The 17,462-nt window shown below is 42.3% G+C and overlaps 1 protein-coding gene across 1 annotated transcript in view; it reads right to left on the reverse strand.

The window, feature by feature from the left end:
- The window catches only part of brinp2 (bone morphogenetic protein/retinoic acid inducible neural-specific 2), a 217,191-nt gene that overhangs the window by 62,916 nt on the left and 136,813 nt on the right, over window positions 1-17,462 (reverse strand). Inside the window, exons 3-4 of the mRNA XM_079347800.1 lie at window positions 16,721-16,911; window positions 11,065-11,246 (exon numbers count right to left, since the gene is read on the reverse strand). Coding sequence (XP_079203926.1) covers window positions 11,065-11,246; window positions 16,721-16,911 — 373 coding nt within the window. The remainder of the gene's footprint in view (window positions 1-11,064; window positions 11,247-16,720; window positions 16,912-17,462) is intronic.

The raw sequence follows: 17,462 nt of genomic DNA on the forward strand, positions 1-17,462 counted from the left end.
GATGTACCAGAAGTCTCTGCCATCAAGGTCAATGAAATATTTATTGTTGGACAAACATCTGATGTGGATATGAGTAGATCCGAGATACACATCCTGAATTATAGGATGGATAAACAACATGCGAGGTGACAGTGTGTGTAAGATGCTCTGCTGTGATTAGGGATGCTAATTGGGTGGGGAAGCAGACAAAGAGGGTGATTAAAGTCAAAAAGATCAAGTGCAGAGATGAAAGAAAGACAAAGAACATTAAGGAAGAATGAGCAAGGGCCCGACAAGTAAGTAATTCCCAGAGTGTTCAACATAGTTCAATTAGAATGAGAAGACGGATACGGATACTTTACAACTTAATCACCGAGTCTGCCGCTCTGCGTCTCAAAGACAGTCTCTTTGCTACATCTCCACACTGTTTTATACAAAGAAGAGGAAGGAGGCCTTCAAGGCGCTCTAAACGATACACACCTAAAACATCTTTCAAAGATGTCGCAGAGATGAGACTGAAATATAGGCCAGAGACGGACGGAGAGAAGTAGGGTAAAGAGCTGTTTTAGGGTTTGTTTAACAGCTCAAGTGGGCAAAGATCATCTATTCTAGTCAACAAGACTGAACTGGTATCCATCTGATTCATCGGCTTGTATTGACAGTGGAGTAAAGGAAGTTTCCTGTTCACTCAGAGTGTTCGCACAGAATTTAAATGAGTTTGGTAGAGACATGTGAAAGTTGGAGAAATGTATAGATTTGCTGCTTTATATTCATGGTGGTCCCTGGAGCGCTGTTTTAAGCTAAAGTTTTGGTGAAACAGTGAAACCGCTTTTTTAGCTCCAAACAGTGTTTCATGTACTAATATTTCTGTGAGCAAAGTTTGTGTATTTAGCTTACAAAATATAACATACAAAAAAAAACATACGAATGTCACTCTCAAGTCTATCCTTTAAAAAGACATCTGACTCGCTCCCACATCGAGAGATAACGTGTCGGCCACTCAAAAAGCTTTTAGCCACAGTCCCAAGTTTTGCAAAGACTTGCGGGGTCACAAACTGCAGGACTACAACTAGAGAACATTTCCCATCATGCACCAGGTTGGAAATGTGCTTTTGAGCAGAAGAGCAAACTGTGGGAGAAGCTGTTTGAGTCCTGGGGACAAAACGAATGCCTCTTTAGAAAAGGAAAAATGGCTGACAGAAGTTGTTGCAGCCATTGGAACCCAGAGAATACTCGGTTAGATCTCGGAGTGTTGCTGGGATGTTGAGGGATACAATCTGAGATGAGTGCAGAAGATTTCCCCGTTGATTTCAAGAGCTGCAGCATCTCTGCCCTCTATCGTAAGCCATGGCTGATTCTCATGGCAACACACAAAGGACGTCACAGGGGAACATGCCAGGCCTGGAACTGCTTTGTTTACAGGAGTTGTGTCCAACGTTGTGAACAAATTCATCTTTTGAGAAGCACAGAAAGAGCCCGGCTGCTTCTGCGTCCTGCGAGGAAACTACATACAGGGATTGACGTTTTGGGGAAAAGTCGTTATCAAAGGTGAGCAGAAAGTTCCCAAGCTAAAAACAGATGGAAGCACAAACGGAGAGTCACTATCAAAAACACCATCAATGGACATATGTTAGTCGGATTATCCTGCAGGGACTACGTGTTTTTGTGATACGTTGTTTGTCTGCATGAAATGCAATCATTTCACTGTTTTTCCAACAGTTTGATGTTTCAAAGATCTTTTTTTTCCCCGTCGTTGTTTTCAAACATGATAACTTATACCACCATCACAATCCTTATTCTCAAAGAGGAGAAAGCACAGCTGTGTTACATTGAACACACCGAGCTTGTTTGTAACTCCAGTGAAGAACTTCAACGCTAATCCACCAGAGAGATGCCACCCCCGTCTCTTTGTCAAAAACTCCCAAGAGCCCTCGACTGAGCGGCTCGTTCAACCTGGACCACTTTGTTGTGAATGTTTATTCAATGATGCGAGTTATGCAAACACTGCACAGTGACAAGAGTGTTTCTTACAAGCCTAGAAGCTTTTTTAAAATTCGCATATTAAGTTACGTAATCCTTCACATGTTCAACCGTCAGTTTGTGTGGCCGAAGATCAGGAGACATGAGCCCCGTTTCCACCGAGCGGTCCGGCTCGGTTTGTCTCGGTACGCCGCGCATTTTGCTGTGTTTCCACAGACTAATCCCAGGAAAGCTTCCCAAATAACCGATCCGTACCATTCTATTTTTTGGGACCGTTCCGTTGGGGTGCCAAGAATGTCGAGCCGACCCGAGGTGGAGCTAAACACTGCAGTTCGTTGATTGGTTGAAAGAATCGTCACTTCCCATGTGACATCGGCAAACAGAACTCTGCCGTGTGTAAACCATTGACTGTAACACACAGCTGATTGTTTACGTCTGTATTTCTCCTCGCCGATCACAGCCTTCTCTGAAACAAAGCTTGATTTAGTTTTTGTAATAAAGAGTCACATGATGTCAGTGACAGAGGAGATGAACTGCTGGATGTCTTTCGTTGTTGGTTTGTTTGTGTCGCGTTTTTCTCCTTTGTGGAATTTATTAGTTAGCGGTTAGCTGTTAGCGGTTAGCTGCTATCGTGTGATGCTATTACGTAGCGGCTATCGGCATCCGTCTTACACGTCGCCTACCAAATAGGGCACGGGTGGCTGTGGAAACACAAACTGGATCAGGCTTAATCGAACCAAACTGTACTGATCCGTACCGGACTGCTGTGTGGAAACGCGGCTATGTTGTAAGATAAACCGGCCCATCCCATCTCAGCTCCACTGATCCCAGCTCACAGCGTCGCCCTCTCTGACTCAGATTGTCATGGTTTTAGTGGTAGCATCACTGTCACATGACTGAACGCTATGAATGGACGTGCGTTCAGAAACAAGCGTCACATCACCCTTTGCTCCGCTCAAACCACACGAACTGTCAACTGGATGAACTGCTCCTCTCTCCACATAGTGAAATAGTCTCCCGCTGTGGGGTGCATTTCACGAGCAGTCCTCCTGACATGATCCACATTTGATATCAGCTTTACAGAGATTATATTTTCCCCTCTTATGTTCAAACAGTATCTTTAATATAAACCTTACTGACGCCTCCTTTTGTCCAGGAAAGAAAATCTGAATTCTGCACCAGATGTGTGTGATTGAGAGTGCTCCACTCAATCTATCTCCACCCCCCCCCCCCACACACACACATACACACACACACACACCCCCCCCCCCCCCCCCACACACACACACACACACACACACACACACACACCTCCTCCTACAAGCGACACGCAGCCGAGAGGCGTTCATGACCACGGGTCGAGTGCCTCCCACTCGCTGCCGCTTCCTCTCCCGCAATGACTTGATCTGGCAGAACGCGACGTGGCAGGTGGCTCGCATACCAGAGATCCTCATTTAGCAAAAACATTTAAAGGATGCTCTTCCCCGAGCAGAAGTAGGAGTGTGTTTGAAGTGTGTGTGTGTGTGTGTGTGTGTGTGTGTGTGTGTGTTTGTAGGCGGATGTGCAAAATCACTGGCTGTTTGTTAAAGGACAGAACTATTTACCTGCCTGTCAGTCTGCAGGAAGAGAGAGCGGGCGCCATCTGTAATCACGATCAGGTCGGCGGCTCCACGTGTGATATTCCACTTTCTTTGACGAAGTTTTGTTTGAATGAGATATGAAACAATAAATGCAGCTGAGAGAAGATGAACAAATCTATGAATCAAGACGTAAAACTGAAACATGACGTCTGATGAATGTGTCTGGATCTTTGTGCATGAAGCCCAAAAGCACTGAACAGAAGAAAGCGTGTGGCGTTGCCTTCCATCATTAATATGCAGATATATGCAGCTCCACGCTCCACCATCTAATTAGATCATTTTGTCATTAGAGGAAACTGTGGAGTGATGAAATGACGGCTCAAGCACAGATTCCTCTTGAGTTATTGTGATAAACGATTTCAAAGTTAAGACGGAGTTAGTTCAAACTCATAACGCCACATTTTTCCAGACATTTCTCCTTATTATGCGTTCATAAATTTCACACTTTAATACACGATTAGATTTCTGTGGGCGTCTTCCAGCCGTCGGAGACCTGGAGGTAGACCTAGAACATGCTCGAGGGATCATCCTGTTTATTTCGCCCCCTCTTAAAAATGTGAATTAAATCTTGAGTATTTTTTTTTTCCTTCACTTTGGCATTAATCGTAAACAGCAATCACAGCTCCAGATTGTGAGCTGTACTTATAAGGAGTAATGCAGCTAATCCTCTTCATCGGGAGTGTGTAGGAGAGCTTTCATCAGCTGTGATTGACACTGACCTCAAAACCTCAGTAAACAGCTCACGACTGTCATCACATTTTGATTGTGAAGTGACGTCATTTCATCACATCTGCAGCACAGCCACTTTAAAGCATGGCAGAAAAGAAAAAAAAAATCTGACATGTTGTCGACATGTTGTCGAAGACGAAGAGATCTGTTTCAACTCAGAAGACGGAGGGAGGGAAGGAGGGTTTTGCAGGTTTTCTTATTAGCTACTTCCTTAAAGGAGATCTTTTACGATGTTGGACGTCAGTACGAAACCTTGACAAAGGTTGTTTTCAACACAAGATATACAGCTGCTGTGTATTTGCCAGATGTGGTTTGCTGCTGCTCTGATCAAGATTTTACTAGAACTTGGTGAGACTTCTGTCGACCTATTAAAGCAAAGTTTAAAGACACACCCACCTAAAAAGCATATGTGCACTCTTGTTGTTTCAAACACATCGGGAAAAACGCGTTTCCATGTTGTAAAATGCACATTAAGGCCTGTTAGGTCAGATAAACAACTTGTAAAAAGAATTGGGTGTCCGACTTGCCAACCAAACATCAGAATCGTCATTGCATGAGGGGCAAAATGTTTTTACTTATATACTATATACTTATACTTTTTGTTCATTCACGTATTGCACATCAACTTCTATCTCAAATATAACTTTTAACAGTTCACAAATCAATACTGTTTTTTTTCCCCTCTTGTTTCAACATTCAATTTCACAAACTGAAATCACGCACACACAGAAGTAAGACTGATTTCCCAACTCAGAAACTCGGAAACCCCCGGGCAGCACACGAATGCAGCATCAGTCACATTTCCCAGATCAGGTCTGTAAAAAGCACAGCACGGATGTTTTAGACCACAGGGGGTTGTTTGAAAAGGTGGAGAATGTGTTGTCTTTAAAGAGAGAGCAGCTCAGACTGAAGCTGAAATACAGAATCAGATAATTAAGGAGGTTTTTAAACTACATATCTCGGAGCGCTCCTCCACAGGTGTCCCAGTCTGACATGAGTCATAGTGAAAGTGAGAACAATAGTAATGAGACCCAAAACAGCTCTGTTGTTTTCAACTATTATTGTCCAACATGATTAATGATTAAATACAAATGTGTACGTCCCTCTGAACGTAGCTCACAGAGCAGGTCTAGACTACAATCGACCATGTGAAAGCACTTTGTAGCAGCGGTAATGAAAAGCTTCCTTTAAAGAGCAAACCCAGACAAAGAGCCTGCTTCACTAAAGAACTGACTGATAGCTCTGTCAGGAGTTTCTGGTTTCCTTATTTTTTTTAATTGTATTTCTGAAGTTGCTGCCTGTTTTATTTTGTCCTGACTGTTATATAGTTCTCTGTTGGTCTTCAGTGTTTCCTGTTTAACTTTGTAGATCCAGTGTTTCTTGTTCCCTCTCTCTGTCTGGGTTCACTTCCTTTTTTCATTGCCCTCACCTATTTCACCTGTTGTCCAATCACTTATAGCCTATTCAGTGCCTGCGTATTTTCTCTCCTTTGTCTGTTTATCACACGTCATCCGCTCGACGTTTCTCCTTTTTGTCTCGTCTTACCTCCCGGCGTTTCCTTGTGACTTTGTTGAGATTTTGTTTTGGCTCTTTTCATTTCTTCTTTTGGAGTTTCAAGTAAGCCTTTGTTTTTTTCACATTTTTTGTTGTAAATGAAGTCTTGTGGTTGTCTCCATGTGAGTCATCCTCTTTCTCTTTCTTACTGAATGTGACCAGCTCCAATAAACGTGCATCATCTTCCCCGGCTACATCTATATCTGAAGGTCGAATTCTTCAAGAATATACAAATGATATTCAGATGCAAACAAGCTCATGAAGTCGTCCCGTTCAGTGCAGTTTTTGTTTCTTTTTTGTGTTTGAATGTGAAGAAGTGACGTCTGCACCTCCACTCTGTGCGGAGCCGAGCTCTCGTGTTGACGGGGAACAACGTGTCCACGTGAAGATGATGGGCGAAGAGGCGAGGGGAAACTTCTTCAAGTTTATTTTGAGTTCACCATCGTGAAATCGTGCAAGACTTTAAAGAGATGAATACAAAGCTTCCTTCTTGATTGGAAGGACAACTCAGATAACGTTTTTTTTTTTTTTTTTAAACTGCATCAGCTCTTGTGGCTGTATATGTTTGTCACTGAGTTCTGCAGGATGATGGAAGCACTGAAGACAACAACACAAGAATCCAATCACACACACTGAATAACTTATGCTCTCTAAACTGAAAATTTAGTTTCTCCATTTCAGACTGAGTTAGGATAAAATGTTTCCACCTGAAGGCTGCAGCATCTGATTTGTAATTTCCGTCGGCTTCCTCTCAGAGTCTCTTGAGCTCAGGCTGTGATAACTCTGTTTCTCTCTTCGTTGGCATGCGATACCTCTCGGGCACCTTCACTTCCCTGCCTTGTGCTGTGCTTGAGCATCCAGCTCAAGTTACTTTTACTGAAGGTTTACCCGTCGACGTACTGCTCTGAATGCATGAGGTGGGCGGCTGGGACGACTTTCTGCTCTTTTAAAGACTTTGAGAGAGTCATTGGTGCGTCCTTGCTTCTGACAGCTGCTGTTACTCAGACTGAGAGTGGAAATCTCCGATAATGCATTCTCAAACTAGGCTCCCTTTTATCCCTCCACTTGTTGACAGGAACACAGAAATTGTGACTTAACAGAGAAGTAACTGAATACCCATCCATTCTACTCAGAGAAAATTCAAACTACTTAAAAAAAAACAAAAAAACAATCAGGACAAGCGAACATGTGCTTTATATTCAAATGTCACTTTCATTTAGAGCAAACAGAATCCTCCGCCTGCAGGAGCCACCTCTGGCTTTTACAAATGGTCCTTTACTTCATTTTTTTAAAGCCTAATTTGAATAGGAGAAAAGCCCAAAAGAGCAGCGTCAATCAGACATTGCTGATTGTATTGCTGCTAAGTGAGGTCGAGTAGGTCAAAAAACAAGACTGCAATTACCATGCTGCTAAAGAGAATGAAACAGAGATTTCCAAGAATATGACGGTTTAAAAAAAAAAAGAAGGCCTTTTTGGTTTAAAGGTTATTAATATTCTCCTCATTTTCAGTTTTAAATAAGTCTAAAAGCTGACCAAAACATGTGTGAAGAGTCTTGTAAATCCACTCTGATCCTGTATTTGATCATGTCTATAAACCCCTCTATTTCAGCCCTGATCAGAACAGGCTGTTTCTGTGTCTGTAGCTTTAAATATGTAAATGAGCTGTGTGTGACCACGCCCCCTCTCTGGAAGGACTTGGGTTGCTCGGGCTTTCTCGCTCCATGTCTTATAGTTTACAGTAAGAAGGCAGACTCAGAGGGCAGAACAAACACCTAGCTGTGGGAGTGTCACCCACCTGGGGGAGGGGCTGCTGCCCTTTGTGATGTCATGAAGGGAAATATCTCCAAACGGCCTGCCCCAATTATGGGGCACGACCTAAGAGTTCAAGCTGTACAAGTAAAATCAGGGCAAAACATTCACAGTTACCAACAGAAAACTCCCCCAGATGGAAGCTGATCTCAGTCGTGTCATATGCACGGCTCAACTGGCTACACAAAAAAACAATCCCTCTCTCACACAAGCAAACTAGCACCTCAATCATATATTATATGTGGGAAGTTAAGTTTGAGCACATGGTTAGCTACCTGGCGTGTTTATCACCTTAAAGTTTCCTTTAACATCTAATGAGACTTTTGACATCTCTTACTGTGCAGATATCTGTATTCCTTTTGATGAAAGGCATTCTGTAAAACATGAGAAGCAGTGTTGCAGTTTAACGTAGCCAAGGTAATTAAACAGATAATCCCTGAATGGATGATAAAAAAGCTTTTCTGATAGTCCATTGCTGCTAAACTTTCTACAACTGTTGGCTTCAATACAAAAAAAACAAATGTATTTTGTTGCACCTGTCATTCATTAGTATTCACCAACAGGCACAAATGTTTCAAAAAAGAGCAAAACATTGGCTCACTATTAATTTATTCTCAAAGGGTAATGTGTTTCTGCATCCTTATGTTTCACTAGTAAGATTCAAAATTAATACTGAATAATACTTAAAGGAGCAATATGTCACTCTGGCATCGAGTGTTTAAAATTGGTACTCCAGCCTAAATTGAAAACATATGAGAAAGCTGTCTTCCCCCGCCCCCTCCTGTCTAAAGTGGATGCTCACACAGGTTGCCATGTGGTGGACACTGAAGCTTCAGTGTTTAGCCAGCTCTGCATTGGTCTGTAAACCTTTCAGCATTCTAGCCTCTCTCCATTTTTCTTCTTCTTTTTGCAGGGGCTTTTTAGGTCGGGTACAATCACTTCTATCTGAAACAGTTCTCTTGTCCGCTTCAATTGCTGCCACACCTGGGGCGTCCAAATCTTCTCTGTGGAGGAGCCTTAGAACCGTCTACCTTCTCTGTTCCAAACAAAACAATTATAACACACACATACAATTATTTTTTAAATCTTTTTAATGCTAGATTGTGATTTCAGTACATTTTTTTCCCCTCTTTTTAGGATATAAGAGCGACCTGCATTGCAGCAAAGTTTGTCTCAAAGCTTAGATTCACTTTTAAAAATGTTGTGCACAAACTTTTTTTTCGGTCATTAAATTTCAATTTCACGTTCTCTCACTAATCAAACTTCTCAGCCGAGGTAAAAGCAATTTGTGCCGAATCCAGGAGGGCTTTTGTGTTCTCTGTTTTCTGACACATACAAATATTCAGAGCTTTGTGGGAGGAAAGTAAAAACATTTCCAAGCAATCAAATTCTCCACAGTCCCTGTTTAAGTGTCTCTTGGCAACTTAAGTGGTCAGTCGCACATCTGCGTGCTGTGCATGTGCCTCATGCGACATGCTAGACATGATTGGACCCCCGTAATTCAAGGTACACAGAGTTGACACACTGCGATGACTCATTCTGCTCAGATTGACTATTTAAGTTGAAGCTTGAAAACACAGTCCGCCCACCCACACACCTGCTGTCATCACATGAAAGCCAACAGATCTGTTTACATGTGGAGGAAAGGGAAAAAAAACAACCCTTGGTTGTGCTTTACTTTCTGTCGTCAAATCGGAGAAGGATTTTAAAGAAAAGGGAAGCCACGCAGAGGAATTATCTTTTCACTGAATGGCAATGAGAAAAAACTGTTCCTCTCAGTAATTACTGATGAAAAGAGCTGCAGAACACCTGATGTTGTTGGTATGTGACAATCAACTCACTCAAGGTGAGTCAAGTGTTTAGTATTCAGGTAAATAAAAACCGAACCAAAGAACAAGTTAAACACTTCAAACTGAGTCACAACTACAATGTTCTCAAAGAAAGGGGATCCTTCGAGAAATAAGGATAATCACTCTCATGTGGTACACAGCCAAGGTTCTACAAGGGTGCTAAAGGATGGATTGTAGCCTCATTTTAAATTACTGCACCCTCAATTCAATGGACGCAAAAAATAACTATAAATAAACATCGCAGAAAAAGTAAAGACATTGTTGTTTGGTTATTTCTTTGTTGTAATCATGCTTTTTCTTGCCAATACATCTCATACCATTGGAAAGCCTGTTTATTCCCTTTTAAATGGTGTTACATTTGTCAGGAATATATATTGCGGGATGAGCAGCAGAGCGGAGTATGTGGGTTGAGCCCATGAAAAGCTTGCCAAAACTTTTCTGCCAATGTTTAATTTAATTCCTGACTTTTTGTGCACCATTTTTTCCCCCTTTTTTTTCAACAAGCATTCAAGGCTTTCAAATGTCACCAGCGTTTGTTACATCCATGCTCTGATGCTGCTGACAGGTGCAGGCGACCTGTCTGTTCATCAGGGACCAATAACGTCAATGTTTTATTGCTGTTCCCAGTCATTGTAGCTGCACTCCCTTTAATCTAAGTAATTTTCTTCTGGAAATGGGCCGATAACCAAGCAGTACTCGCTGTAGTGTAGTGGAAGCTTCGTGATTCATGTTTACAAAGGAGAAGGACCAGCAGCACTTACTTCCTCACTTCTTCATAAAATCAAGCAACAACAACACTGCATTTTACTGTGACTTCAAAATCAAAGCAACTTTTGTCAACTGATTTTAAATGCCTTACACCTATTACTGAAAATAATGTAAACTGTATGTTTTAGTATCTCATTATGAATTATGAATTTAAAGATTTTTAACATTAAACACAGCATTTTATTACTCACTGTCTGTGTGTGTGTGTGTGTGTGTGTGTGTGTGTGTGTGTGTGTGTATGCGTGTGTGTTTATAACCCAGTCCAGATGGCTTACAGTAGAGTACAGTATGCATAAATAAATGTCTCCCTCTGGGACTTTAAAGGAACTTGACATTTGCCATGCTTTACTGCCTCTGTGGGCTACAGAACATACACAGTGTTTCTAATGCAGCCTGCTGTTTTAAAATATGACCTTGCAAGCGCTCTCTCTCTCTCTCTCTCTCTCTCTCTCTCTCTCTCTTTCTCTCTCCGCTCACCTTTGAGGAATGATGCACCTTGAAATAATCTTTTAAAAAGATTTCTTGTGCGCATACCTTTAGAGCGGGACTATTTGTTATAGGTGCAGCACAGAGTAATATATCCCAAAGGGACAACTTTGTAGGAGTTTTAATGTTTTCATGTCTGCCCTGATGGGTGGCTCTTTTGTTGACTGCACAGTGAGTTTGTATAGGAGCTGTAATGAAATAGAGATTTTTCATCGGAACATGTTCTTTCAGTACGCTTCCTCAGTGGTTTCACGCATGTGTAAAAATACCTTGATGGCAGAAGTGGCGATCTGGAGGTGGTGCAGTCGCCTTAGGGTGCTCTCTCGATCTGTGAAGTAGGAAGCGGCCAGCTGATGCAGAAGCTCAAGAGACACCACTGAGCTGTTGCTGTTACCCTCCGACTTCTTATTCAGCTTCTGCTTGTCCAGGAAAATGGTCAGAGACTCCTCTCCTGTGGACGCACAAACAATCAATGAATGCAGGAAATATTGATACTATTTCAGATTGTCATTATTACTATTACTACTACTTTCATCAAGCTCTATTTTAACTTTTAAACACAACCTCAAGAAATGATTGCGAAGCTCATGTATAGATTGGAATAGTGTGCCTTTATTGTCATTAATCGTACAACACAATGATTTGGGTTCACCTTAAAGTGCACAAAGCAAAAAACAAAAAAAAAACAACAGAAGAAGAATATTAAGATGGGCTATGTATGGTAGGAGTCATTTTCACGTAGCAGCATAATAAATTATGAACAGATAGGCAGAAATATAAAATGAATATTTGTACAGTCTAAAGTGTAAACTATTGCAGAAATATAAAACATATATATCGCACAGATCAAAGTGACATCTGTCATGTCACCTGCAAATCTGGTAAGAAATATTGAAAAGTAGTTTTGAATGTTCAGAAAACAAGGAAAGAGCCACGCAAGTCGCGTCCCTTTACCTTTCAAGATCTCGACAGTGTTTGCTAAGGTGGTATTATTCCCAAATCTGAAATGGATTTGTGGTCCCAAAAGAAAACACTCTGATTTAAAGATACTATGAAAGAATGAGCTAAGAGAGCAGTGATTCAAACTAAAGAGAGCCACATGAGCTCTTTTTCAATTATCAGGCTGTGTAAATTAAAAGGTAAATGGATGGTACTTAACCTGTCTGACCATTCAAAGCACTTTTAAACACATTACATCCACCCATTCACACACCAAACCCTCTCCCTTTGAATTTGTTCTATATTTAGCCTCCATCCATTAATGTGTCATTCATTACGTGTGAAATGTTTGCACTAAAACGGAAACATGTGACCATGTCGCCTCACAGCCAACACATGCATGCAATGAATACGTTTGAGATAAAACAGATCAGTTTCACCAAAGACTTCTCTCGGTAACCATCATGAATACTTGTCATCAGGAGAACTATTCTGACAGCACAAGGTTGTCACTCATAAAAAGAACCACAGCTTTAAAGGGTTGCTTTGAGATGAAACTTGTTTATTTCATGATGAAAAGGCTGTCTGGATGGGGTCCAAACCTTGAGCCACAACAGATCAATATGGACAAATTACTTTGGGGCACCAGGCTATTGGGCATATTAAGCAGGAGCTCTTGGAAAGCTTCTGTGTTCACAATAATTAAAATAAAACTATGCCAGCTAAGAGGAATTGAAAGGTTAGGTGGAATGAAAGGAAGAAAATAAATATGACTCAGCCTCCTGAACAACAGTTATGTCCTGGAGTTATGTCCACTGTATCGTGGACAGTATATTAATATGGACAACACATCTTCTCCTGTTGTGCAAAACTGAAGCAAAAGACACCCCCACTACAGGCAGTCACATAACATGCTGGTGGCCTAATTTGGAGCCAAGAAGGAGCTGGATGCTAAATAAAGGCTGGTTCACACGGCAGGATTTTAAAATTGTCGGCGGATTTCCCAAACTTTAGAGACCACACACATGGCGATAAATAATCGGAGGTTTTACAGTTTTGGTCGTACAGTGTGTGGTGTGCGGCCACACGGCGACATCAACACACCACACACCAACCGATTTCACTCGCGAACGTCCCCCGATCAGACGGGAAATCTCGCAAAACCTCTCGAGATCAAACGTGATTCCAGAGTCAACAAACGGACAAAGAGGATGTAATAGGGATCGTTTGTGCTGTTTTTATCTGAAAAACACGTTTTAAAAAGAGGCGTCGGTCAAAGGAGCGGAGACAACGGGAGCATGAACTGTACTTGCTACATGTTGACATGGAGGTGAGTAGTTGTTGTTTTGCTACCAGTGTTTCTTGGCTACTACGTCACCTCGCTTTCTGATTGGCTACGCGTCACAGTCAACAGGCTCGTGCTCGTTTTCTCCTCGGGGGGGAAACACCACATATGATGAGAGATCGGGCCAAAACAATCCAACATGTTGAATATCCCCGATTTGAGATCGGAGCGGTCCCGACATTCCTCTGACCAGACGAGAACGGTCTGAACACACCACACACGGCAGGATGATCTTTTAAGATTATCTGATGATGATCGGAGCGTCCTTAAGATTATCGGAAGGGAGAATCGGGGCCAAAATCGGCGTAGTTTTCCTGCCTTGTGAACCAGGCTTTACGTACACATTTAACTGACCCAAAAAACATCAAATAAACCCTCAGGTTGAAAAAGTCCACAGCAGAACAGAAACTTGCATCTGTTTGCAGCAGACACTTCTGGTTATAGAAAGTTTTAAAACTGTATTCTCCTTATCTCCTTTCCTGCTCTCCTGGTTGAGAACAGGGCTGTGTTTGTCAACAGAGCTGTCAATCATGACAGTGGTGTTTCTGATGTCTGTTGTGGCCCGAGGCAATAATTCAAAGGTGCATCTCCAACAGGGACTCTGACTCGCTGAGGCACCCGCACCGCTCGGTCACATCGAGTCGAGCTGTACACACTAAGCTGCTCCGCTAGCAAAGTTAACTAATATTACACATCATAGAACAAACAGTGGATTTTAACGTTAGCAGAAGTTATGTTATTCAAGTGTCTCTCCCCTAGTTGATTAATATTTTATCGTCATTATCTGCTCTATTATCCTCTCTCTTTCTTCGCTTTCTTTTTTCCTCTAAATCCCACACAGACAACTCCCTTTCTGTCTTTCATTGCTAAACTCACATTCTCTGGAATAATGAGTGCGACGCGTAGCAGCCCATCGAGAGTGGGGCCGTCTTACTTACTGCAAACTTTGCACATTTTAAGTCACTGCTGTGGTTTAAATTTACTCAGACCTCAGGGGTCCCCTACTGGCCCTGGGGCCCCGAGTGATTTCCAGCCTTGCCTGTTGATCAGCAGCGTCTCTGGTTTACAACAATCTTTTGTGCATCATAGAACTGATTTTAAAAAAAGTAGGCGGAGCACTTGGACACAAATCAGCATGATAATAACGATCATGACAGATTCATTTACTCTTTATAGTTTGACCCTCACCCTGTGTTTTTAATAATGATGAGGCAGGGTTTAATACAGAAAGGGCAGCCAGTCAGCAGGGGAAGCTGTACATATTTTGGCACCACACTCAGGTGGTTGTTGCTCCAACATTTTAATATATAGCTTATCTACAGTGTCAGAAATGTGACATACGATGTCCTGCAACACTATATGAGCACCACCAGACGCAAACAACTTTCTGTAGTACGTAGTGTTTACGTTTACTGATTGTACCTACCCTTCAAGCTAGCACGAGCTAACTACCAGTGTTTGGCACGAGAGTGTCCAACAGAAAGCAGACCAACTCTACATCTGTGGGTAAACGCCAACACAAGGTTCTCCTTGTTTAGGAACAAGCGTTACAGTATTCTACAGCATATTTTCTCTTCCTTGTTAAGTCCACGTCTGTCCTTTTTGCTGGTTTCAATCACTGTATTGTAGCTACCCACTCCTAAACTAAGGCCTAGTTTACGCGGAGACGCAGCCTAGAAACGCAGCAAAACGACCCCACTCAGACCGTCTACACGGCAGGTCTTGCCTGAGTGAAAACAATGTAGTTCTCACGCCCGGCCAGTAGTGGGTAGTGGAACTTTGCAACGCGACACTCAGCAGCATAACCGCTTCCTCCACAACATCCTCCTTAGCGGCTAGTTCTCCCAAGTCTTACCCAAATACTGCGTATGGTCGCCCTGTGCTTAGGTAAAGGTTGAACTATTTGCCGCAAGTATTCGATGGCCAATTCGTTACTCAACTATTTCGTCTTACTGTCACAGTGTCTCCGTGTAAACGTGGCCTTACCTGCATGCTGCTAATGTCTGGTGGAAACACACGTCACAGGACGTCCAAACGTGGAGGTTAGGCCACGTTTACACAGAGACACTGTGACAGTAAGACGAAATAGTTGAGTCCAAACGTCCTGTGTCAACAAAAACAATGCAACATACTGTATGAACATCCAGAGTCTCTGCAGACAGTCACCACCAAACGAAGTCATGAGTATCAATCGATATTTTATCTTTAAGGAAAAAGCTACTGCTGCTATTTTTAACAAAGGCAAATAATCTGTTGTGAGGGAGTGTCTCGAATGTGGACATTTCACTGTCAAGCAGGTCTCTGGTCATCTGTTTCCTCAGGTGAAAGGTATGGGTGAACAAAGGAGAGGTTCAGACACACCTTCAATAAACCTAGAGTAGATCAAATGAAACTAAAGAGCAGCCATTAAGACGATCACTTCACAGCTCCGTGTAACGCTGGCTCAGGAGAGAGACGTAAAGAGTGAGACAGAAAGAGATGAAAACAAACTCTAACAAAAAACAGAGAAACGGAGAGTGTAGATTTGTGCAGCTTTGGTCTAATCAGTATGCAGACGAGCTCAGCCCATTTAGTCGAGGCTGTTAATTACATATAGAGTCTAACTATCAGTCTGCGGCTGGATTCATCTCCGCTCTGTCTCCCACGCTAATGCCTCAGTGTATACATCCAGTGATAAGAAGCACCAGAGCGAGGTGTCTAAACCTTTCACTGAAATAACAAAGACACTGCCGGGAGTCGGCGTGAAGTAAACAACGTTTTCGATGTGAACACTCCCTCATGTCAATCGGTGTCTTCCTTTTGAAGGTGCATGGGCAATGTCACTTTGAAATGATAGTGTTTTCTCATAATTTAAAGTCCATTACATCTCCTATAAGCTCGACGATATCTCTCGATATTCACAGTTTATTACAGGGTTTGACTGAGAGCCTGCCAGTGTCTGGCTGCGATGAAAAGGATGCTGAGACGTTTATGCTCACTATCAATTTTCTACAAGTTCCTTTATCAAAAACTATAAAGTGATCCCATATATCTGTGCTGCTATGGGATGACCAGGATCAACAGTGTGTCAATAACATGAGGTCATCACAGCGAACATAACACAGGACTCGGTCTCATTTTGTCAGGCGCACACGATCAATACTGATAGCAATTCTGCCTTGTGAAATACTTCTCCCCTCGGAGATGGAGGTTAAAAGGAAATCCAATAAGAACATATATATATATATATATATAAATTATGCTAAGAACAGGTCAATTTAATATCCCTGCTTGCAGCGGATGCAGCTGCACTTTATGTTCATCAGGAAATAGGAGGATTGGAAAATCCTTGAGGTGAACAGTCTCGGTTCAGTGAAGGAGGGTGTGGTATTGTTGCAATCATTGTCTTTCACTTGACATTTTTACTGAGATAAAAAAAAACCCCAGAAAGAACAGAAATCCTCTAGTTCTGCAGAGCTTGATACACACGCCATAACTCTGTGCATTTTTATTATGAACTCCTCTGAGACCTGACATGAGCAGCTCTTCTATTTATGGTGTGCCCCGACACTTTCGAACCCGAGAATAAAGAGGCGAGAGTGTGTGTGTGTGTGTGTGTGTGTGTGTGTGTGTGTGTGTGTCACTACGCAGTCCTCGCTTACCTCCCAGGGTAGCAGAAACCAGAAAGTGGGTCCCGTACTTCTTGATGAGGTTTTCGTTGATCTGCTGCAGGGTCGGCCGTCGCCCCAGTAACCGCAGGTTTCGTAGGAACTCTGGCGCTAAGGGCAACGGAGCTTTGAGGAAATCTCTCTTCTCTGTTGCCAGGCTGTTCACCTTCCAGTGGCTGAACTCCCTGAAAGGATGAAGACATTACAAGGTTAATACACACTTCAACAGACATTTATGAAGGAAAGCATATCACATTCACACACACAGAATAGATCCTTCAGAGTGGTTAAAGCTGCTCTATGTGTCCAGCGATGTTCATGCTGTTTTCTCTTGTTATCTTTTGTTTCCTGCATTAAAATCAAATTGCACATATTTTTAAAGACTTATACCTGGGCTTTTTTTGCCTTTATTTAGAGAAAGGCCTGGATAGAGTTGGAGGGGAGCAAAAATAAAAACAACTTGTGATCATACACCCGATAGCTGAGTGCATAGAGCAGATCATTGTCTCCGGTGTTGGCAGAAATCACACACGAGTTTTTAGGAGAGTAAATATTGGACTTGAATTCTTGGCCAGAAGCTGAACTCGCTCTGTGTTGCTGCACGCGTTGTGCTCGGTCGATTAACAGTCAACTTTTTGCCAACACAATGTAAGAATAGGTTCATGAGATGATGCTATTAAAGCCCTAAAACTCTTCGCTGGCTGCCAAACACAAACAGTGACAGGCCAAACAATTT

Source organism: Symphodus melops (assembly GCF_947650265.1).
Source record: "Symphodus melops genome assembly, chromosome: 7".
Lineage (NCBI taxonomy): Eukaryota > Metazoa > Chordata > Actinopteri > Labriformes > Labridae > Symphodus > Symphodus melops.